The sequence below is a fragment of the Carassius carassius genome, chromosome 20, assembly GCF_963082965.1.
Source record: "Carassius carassius chromosome 20, fCarCar2.1, whole genome shotgun sequence".
Taxonomy (NCBI): domain Eukaryota; kingdom Metazoa; phylum Chordata; class Actinopteri; order Cypriniformes; family Cyprinidae; genus Carassius; species Carassius carassius.
In genome coordinates, this window is record NC_081774.1 from 217,103 (window position 1) to 224,363 (window position 7,261).

Here is a 7,261-nt window from a genome sequence, read left to right on the forward strand (position 1 = left end):
CTGTCTCCTATGCTACTCCTCCTGTCAATCTTATAGTCTCGGGCAATCACTGTGAGGTGACCACGCTGTACCTTCTTGAATCCCCGAGTGCTCCCATAGTTCTGGGGCACCCGTGGTTGGTGCAACATGGCCCTCACGTGGATTGGTCCAGCAACTCTGTCTTGTCTTGGAGTAAGTTTTGTCTTGCGTCTTGTTTGGGTGCTGTCTCTTTCCCTGTGTCTGTGTGTCCTGTCTTGCAGGTGGAGGCTGCTGATTTGAAGGGGGTCCCGGTGGAGTACCACGACCTGTGCCAGGTGTTTAGTAAGTCCCGGGCCACCTCCTTACCTCCACATCGCCCTTATGATTGTGCCATTGAGCTCCTCCCAGGCACTTCTCCGCCCGAGGGTCACTTGTTTTCCCTTTCAGACCCTGAAAGAGAGGCCATGGACAAATATATTAATGAATCCCTCAAAGCCGGTCTCATCCGACCCTCTTCATCTCCTGCGGGTGCTGGGTTCTTCTTTGTCAAGAAGAAGGACGGCTCCTTGCGTCCTTGTATAGATTGGGCCTGAATGACATCACTATTAAAAACAGGTACCCCTTGCCTCTTATGTCATCTGCCTTTGAGCTATTGCAGGGAGCCAAGGTCTTCACCAAGCTAGACCTTCGGAATGCCTGTCACCTTATTTGCATACGTGAGGGGGATGATTGGAAGACAGCTTTCAACACACCCACGGGACACTTTGAGTACCGGGTCCTACCATTTGGTCTGACCAATGCCCCAGCTGTCTTCCAGGCCCTGGTTAACGACGTGTTGAGAGACATGGTGAATCGCTTTGTCTTCGTGTATCTTGATGATATCTTGATATTTTCCCCATCTCTGCAGGTACACACTCAGTATGTTCGCCAGGTGTAACAATGGCTGCTGGAGAACCAGCTCTATGTTAAGGCGGAGAAGTGCGTCTTCCATGCCCAGTCGGTACCGTTCCTGGGGTTCGTTGTTTCTGCGGGGGAGATCAAAGCGGACCCCTGTAAGGTAAGGGCCATTGCCGAGTGGCCAGCTCCTGACTCTCGTAAAGCTCTGCAGCGGTTCCTGGGGTTTGCCAACTTCTATCGGCGGTTCATCCGGAACTTTGGTCAGATTGCTGCACCTTTAACGGCACTCACCTCTCCCAAGGTACCGTTCAAGTGGAATACTGGGGCACAGGAGGCCTTTGATAAATTAAACATTACATTTTTAATGTTAATGTAAAAAAAAAGAAAATCTAGCTCAGAACTATGTTATATGCCACATAATATTTATTTTTGTTAAATTACACTTGCCAATAATTTACATTTACACAATATGAATTCACTTAGTTTTGTCATATTATAAGTTCTATATAATAAGCATTTTAACAATGTGGGGTGACAAATTAAGTTCACAAAGTGCAAGACTATTTTCCTTGAATGTCATGAAATCACATTGAATAAACAAGCTTGAAAAGTTTAAAATTGTCATTTAAACCTTTTAAGACTAATTATTTAACAAGCTGTAACTTAAAATTAAAAACAAATTAACAATGAAATTAATGTTTAACATTTAAATGCATGACAATAAAAACAGCAGAATACAGAAGAACACAAACGCTGGAAAGGACCGGAGCTACATAAGGTAAATAATGACAATTATTTATTCACTGTGTGATATTTTGAATTGAAAGGCCATCATGATAATAATATATATTCTGATTCATCAACACAGTTTCACTGATGATCCTCTATAAAACCTAAACCCAGGATAGAGCGTCTGAGTGAATGTTGTCCGGACTGTGTGGATGAGGCTCATTGTGTCAGAGACGCTGTAGAAGGACAGAGTTCCTGCTCTGTGATCCACAAACACTCCTATTCTCCTGATGATGGACTCTACAGAGAGATCAGTCTTTATGTTATTGTGTCTGAATGAGTAACTGGAGGAAGAGCAGTACAAACTCCAGGACTGATCATTATATCCAAACCCACACTCATTACCCCATCCCTTCCTGCTGATGCTCTTATATGACACTGATATACACACACCAATATCTCCACTCCACTCAATCTCCCAGTAACAGCGTCCACACACATTCTCTCGACACAACACCTGCCACCACACATCAAATCTGTCTGGATGATCAGGATATGACTGGACTGTGTTAGTGTTAGTAATCACTCTGTTTCTCTCAGACAGAGAGAGGTATTTATTCACTGTGTTCAGACCCAGAGTGAACTGATGGGAATCTGATGGAGATAAAACACATCAGAATCAGGAATTATGAATCTGGTTGATCTTTTCATGTAGTTGAACTCTTCATGTTCAGTGAATCATCAGTGTCTCAGTATCTGTGCACATCATCATTTACATCATCAGTTATAAACCTCTTCTTTCTCCTTCTACAGGAGGAACATGACTCATGAGTTTTTCTGCTTGTTTTCTTACTGACTTACATTGTAGGAAGTCGTTCCTGGTCCAGTGATCAATGTTGGTGAATGTGACTGTGGAAATCAACAGACATGAACAGTGTGATTCTCATGATCCTGTATCTATTCCTAACACATTTCTAATATGATGTTCTCCATGATATGAGATGATGATGGACTGGTTTCTGAGAGCAGATGAATCTTCAGGGCTTTACCTCTGTCTGAGATCTTCTTGAGCTGCTCTTTGCAGAAATCCTCCAGTTTGTCTCTCAGCTGATGGACAGATTCTCTCAGAGCATCAGAAGAGAAGAGAGAACTGAAGAGATCATCATTTACGTCTGTAGATTCAGGAGGTGCTGAGAGAGACTGGAAACTCTACAGAAAACAGGGAAACACTTTAGATCACAGATTTACAGCAGAAGTAAACAGAATTTACAGTGTAATGTTTTGTAATAACAGTGTACCTATAGAGTACCTTGTGTAGGTATAAGTGAATAATATGCAAAGTTATTTTGAAACTAAGGGGTACCTATTCTAAAATTATGTGGTATGTATGACCAATATAAGTGCTCTTATGACCTCAACACTAAAAGTAATATAAGTGTTGAGGTGATAAAAAGGTTTTGCCCCCAAATTACAATGTGAGATATGTCTTTACCAAGCGTTTAGTTAAGCACCTAACCACTAGCTAACTAACAAGCCTCTACACAAACATTATTAGCGTAGCTAAAATTCCAATGCCAACAAAGATACAAAACAAAAGTAAATGTTTATAAACATTTACAAATTATCAACAGTTTCCACTTTAGATTGGGTACTGCAAAAATATGAAAAAATTATTAATAAATGATTTAAGACGTGCTTTTAATCATTGTAAACCATCTGTCAAAATAATTTGATGATTAAAAAAAAATTAATGATCACATTGTCAGGGAATCATCACATCGCAGCCACCTCCATCATCACCATCACCTGGTCCCAATCACTCCCGGTCCCAATCACCGGAGAACTGATCACCTTCACCTGAACTCAATAATCAAACCCAGGACAAAGACACCCTCACCTCAGTACTTTGGCGTCCAGTCTACCGTTCACTACTCTGAACACTTCCCAGACTCTCTCTACTCTAACCTGTGCTTATTCTGCCCTCAGAAACCCAGACAATCCTTCTGTGGTTCTGCTTTGTTGTCTCCACAGTTTCCTAGACCGGGACTTTCTTATCTGCCTCCAAGTATCATCATCCTCCTTCAGTGTTTGTCTCTGGACAATTGCCTTTATCACTGATCGCACCAGCCATACTCTTTGTGTCAAGTCTAAACCTCATCATATCAGTAACCTCCCGTCTATCCCCTGATTTGTGACAAAAGACCGGACCGAACAGGACACTTCTATGGATCCCCGGTCTCCCCATCCTGCAGAAGTCCTGGTCAACACTTTCCGAGCCTCACTTAGGCCAGCACCTAATCCTCAACCTGCTTCTGCCAGTACCATGGCTATGCCTGGTTCCTATGCGAGGGAGCCAGCTGGATGTGGCGGCTTTCTTTTACAAGTGGCATTATACATCGAGATGCAACTGCAGAAATTCCCTACTGAGCGCTCCAATGTAGCAATCCTGATTTCGCTACTGTCTGGTCTTGCTTTGTCATGGGCAAAGGCCATATGGAATGCCAATAGTGTAATAAATAACTCATATGATGCTTTCACTAATACTTCTCAGAGGTATTTAGCTCCGCTACTGGTGAGATTTCTGTTTCAGATCAACTGCTGTGGTTGCGTCAGGGAGCCACTTCAACCAGTGGATACACCGTGCCATTCCGGCGACGGCTAGTGCATGGTACGAGGTAGCTCTCCTTAGTGCCTATCATCAAGAATTAAATCCCTGTATCCATGCTCAAATGGCTATCTATGAGGATTTTGTTGAATTGGAGAGCTTCATGTTAAATGCCAACCGCATTTCCCAACACCTAGCCGACTGCCATGCGGCCTTGCCAAAGCCCCCTCAGTCTTCCAAGGCTTCATGAACGAGGTATTCTGGGAGTTCCGCCACAAGTCTGTGATCATTTACTTCGATGATATCCTCATCTACTTCCAGAACCTGGCCGACCATCGTCACCACATGAAGCAGGTCCTGCAAGAGCTCCAACAATACCATCTGTTCCTCAAGCTGCAGAAGTGCGAGTTCCACCGATTCAGTGTGCAATACCTCGGCTACATCAGCAGCCCAGAAGGTATCCAAATGGACCAGGGGAAGGTGACTGCCATGACAGAGTGGCCTACTCCTCAGTGGGTAAAGGAGCACCGGAGATTATTAGGATTTGCCAATTTCTATCGATGTTTCATTAAGGATCTCAGTCGGCATTCAGCTCCCTTAGCCACCATGCTCAGAGGAAAGCCCAAGTCCCTGTCCTGGAGCTTCAGCACCCATGAAGACTTCCAGGCACTCAAGAAGGCCTTTAGCACGACTCCCATCCTTCACCACCCTGATCCCAATGTCCCATTCGTGCTAGAAGTGGATGCCTCCACCACCGGAGTCGGAGCCGTGCTATTGCAGCTGTTTGATGAGCCTCCACGCCTCCAGCTTTGTGTGTACTATTCCAGGAATCTCACCCCAGTGGAGCAGAACTATGACATCGGAAACTGGGAATTGTTGGCCATCAAACTCGCACTAGAGGAGTGGCTGATTTCACTATTATGTAATAAATCAGAAGATAGAAAATAGATCAGAAGAGATTTCCAGAGCTGAAAGCTGTTTGTAAGCAGCGTCTCTTTCAGAAGAATATGATCAGATGAGAGTCTGACTGATGATTATATAATAAGACACTCATGAACGGTTTCTCTGTGAGTCTGTCACAGCAGGATGTGCTCAAGTCCACTATGATCCTGTTCTTCTAGATCTGTGTTACCTGCAGGAACTGGATGTGATCCTGTGTGTGTGAAAGCTGCTCCAGCTCAGCGTCTCTCCTCCTCAGATCATTGATCTCCTGCTCCAGTCGCTCCAGTCGTCCTTCAGCTCGACTCACTTCAGTCTTTTCCTGATCTCTGATCAGTCGTATCAGCTCAGAGCGGCTTCTCTCAATGGAGCGGATGAGCTCAGTAAAGATCCTCTCACTGTCCTCCACTGCTGTCTGTGCAGAGCGCTGTTAGGACACACAGTGATTCAGCTTCAGTGAGTCTGAACTGAGATGGACACAAACTTCTCTTCTTCTCCAGACTCACCTTATGAGACTCCACAGTCTCTCTCAGCTGCTGGAGATCTTTCTCTCTCTGCTGGATTCTCTGCTGGAGCGTCTTCTGCGTCTCCTTCAGCTGCTTCTGCAGGACAAACAGATGATAGTGAATCTCACAGAAAACTACTGCCACTAAATCATCATGAACAGATGAATCCAGTAAAAGAGGAGCTGATAACTAATGACTGCAGGTTCAAACTCTAGAAGTGAAGATCTGTTATGATACATTAATCATACATGAATTAACATGAAGATTAAGGCTTGTTTCATGCTGCGTGTGTAAGTATTATAAAAGTGAAACTGACACAGACATAGAGCTTCACACTGACAGTGTTTCCGTGTAATTAAGCTGTGGATCTACACAGAAAATAAAAAGACTACTGAATACCTGTGTCTCTGTCCTCTGGTCTGCAGATGGTACAATGTCATGGTTTTTATGTTCAATAATCGTACACAGCAGACATATACACTTCTGATCAGTGCGACAGAAAACCTCGAGGATCTTCTCATGTTTCTGGCAGATCATCTCCTGCAGTCGTCCAGTAGCTTCAGTCACTTTGTGTGGTTTACGTGAATGAAACTCCTCGTGCCGCTCAAAATGAGTTTGACAGTAAGACTCCAGACACACCAGACAGGACTTGACAGCTCTGTATTTTCTTCCAGTACAGACGTCACACTGCACATCTCCAGCTCCAGCCTCACAGTCAGCAGAGAGTCTGGTCTTCTTCAGTTTCTCCACCATTTCAGCCAGGATGGTGTTTCTAGATAAAGCAGGTCTTGGACTGAAGGTCTGTCTGCACTGAGGACAGCTGTAGACTCTCTTCTGATCCTCCTGATCCCAGCAGTCTGTAATACAGATCTTACAGTAACTGTGTCCACAGGGAACGGTCACTGGATCCTTCAGGAGATCCAGACACACTGGACACATGAACTCATCCTGAGAAACTCTGGCTTCAGCCATTTTACTGCATGAACACAGAGACACAAACACAGAACAGCTCAAGTACACTTCAGTTTCTCTTTCCCTGAACTCATGTGATTCTGTTTCCTGGTTCTGTGTTTGAGTGACGTGTGTAAAACAGGTGTGTCTGTGAGTCTGTGAAGCAGCTTCCTCGTTCCTGCTGAGTTTAGTTTCAACACACCTGACTGTTATTAGAGTAAATGCAAAGATCTTGACTTGGAAACGTGATTCTCCTAGACTAATAATTGGGAACCCTGCCAATTAAATATGTACTAGATTTCAGTCTTAGACAAACACTCAAAGAACACAAGTAAATAAGAAGTGGGCCCTATTTTTTCACAGTGTGGATGGTTAACATACAGGCGCAAAGTTAATGTTGAGACAGAATGAGTCTACTCGATGGTTCTGCATAATTATCAAAATTAATTAATTTGAGCTACGGAATGTGGAAAGTGAATTATATGGAACTTGAGTGTTTAATTTTAGAAACAAGAAAGAGGTTTCACTAAAGACAACAAAAGAAAAAGAACATGGAAAACACCAGAAAACCAGGGACTTACAAGGGACAGGTGAAGGTGATTGGTTGACATGGAAACTAAAAGGGAAGCTATGGCAACAAACTAAGGTAACTATGAGGACAAACAAGGCACAAAGT

The 7,261-nt window shown here is 43.7% G+C and overlaps 1 protein-coding gene across 1 annotated transcript; it reads right to left on the reverse strand.

Moving 5' to 3' along the window:
- Positions 1–1,463: 1,463 nt before the first annotated feature.
- On the reverse strand, positions 1,464–6,855 carry LOC132095936 (tripartite motif-containing protein 16-like). Its single transcript, XM_059501025.1, has 6 exons — positions 6,034–6,855; positions 5,635–5,730; positions 5,322–5,555; positions 2,634–2,793; positions 2,446–2,493; positions 1,464–2,238 (listed from the first exon to the last, which is right to left on the reverse strand). Exons 1-6 carry the CDS (start codon positions 6,604–6,606, stop codon positions 1,715–1,717), a joined length of 1,635 nt encoding a protein of 544 aa, XP_059357008.1. The 5' UTR covers positions 6,607–6,855; the 3' UTR covers positions 1,464–1,714.
- Between the last annotated feature and the right edge of the window lie 406 nt (positions 6,856–7,261).

Excerpts from the sequence above, each read along its gene's own strand:
- LOC132095936 (XM_059501025.1), bottom strand. The coding sequence starts at position 6,606 with ATGGCTGAAGCCAGAGTTTCTCAGGATGAGTTCATGTGTCCAGTGTGT. Across the intron at positions 2,794-5,321 it reads ATCACATCCAGTTCCTGCAG|AGTTTCCAGTCTCTCTCAGC; the intron begins GTAACACAGATC and ends TGTTTTCTGTAG. Across the intron at positions 2,494-2,633 it reads CAAGAAGATCTCAGACAGAG|TCACATTCACCAACATTGAT; the intron begins GTAAAGCCCTGA and ends TGATTTCCACAG.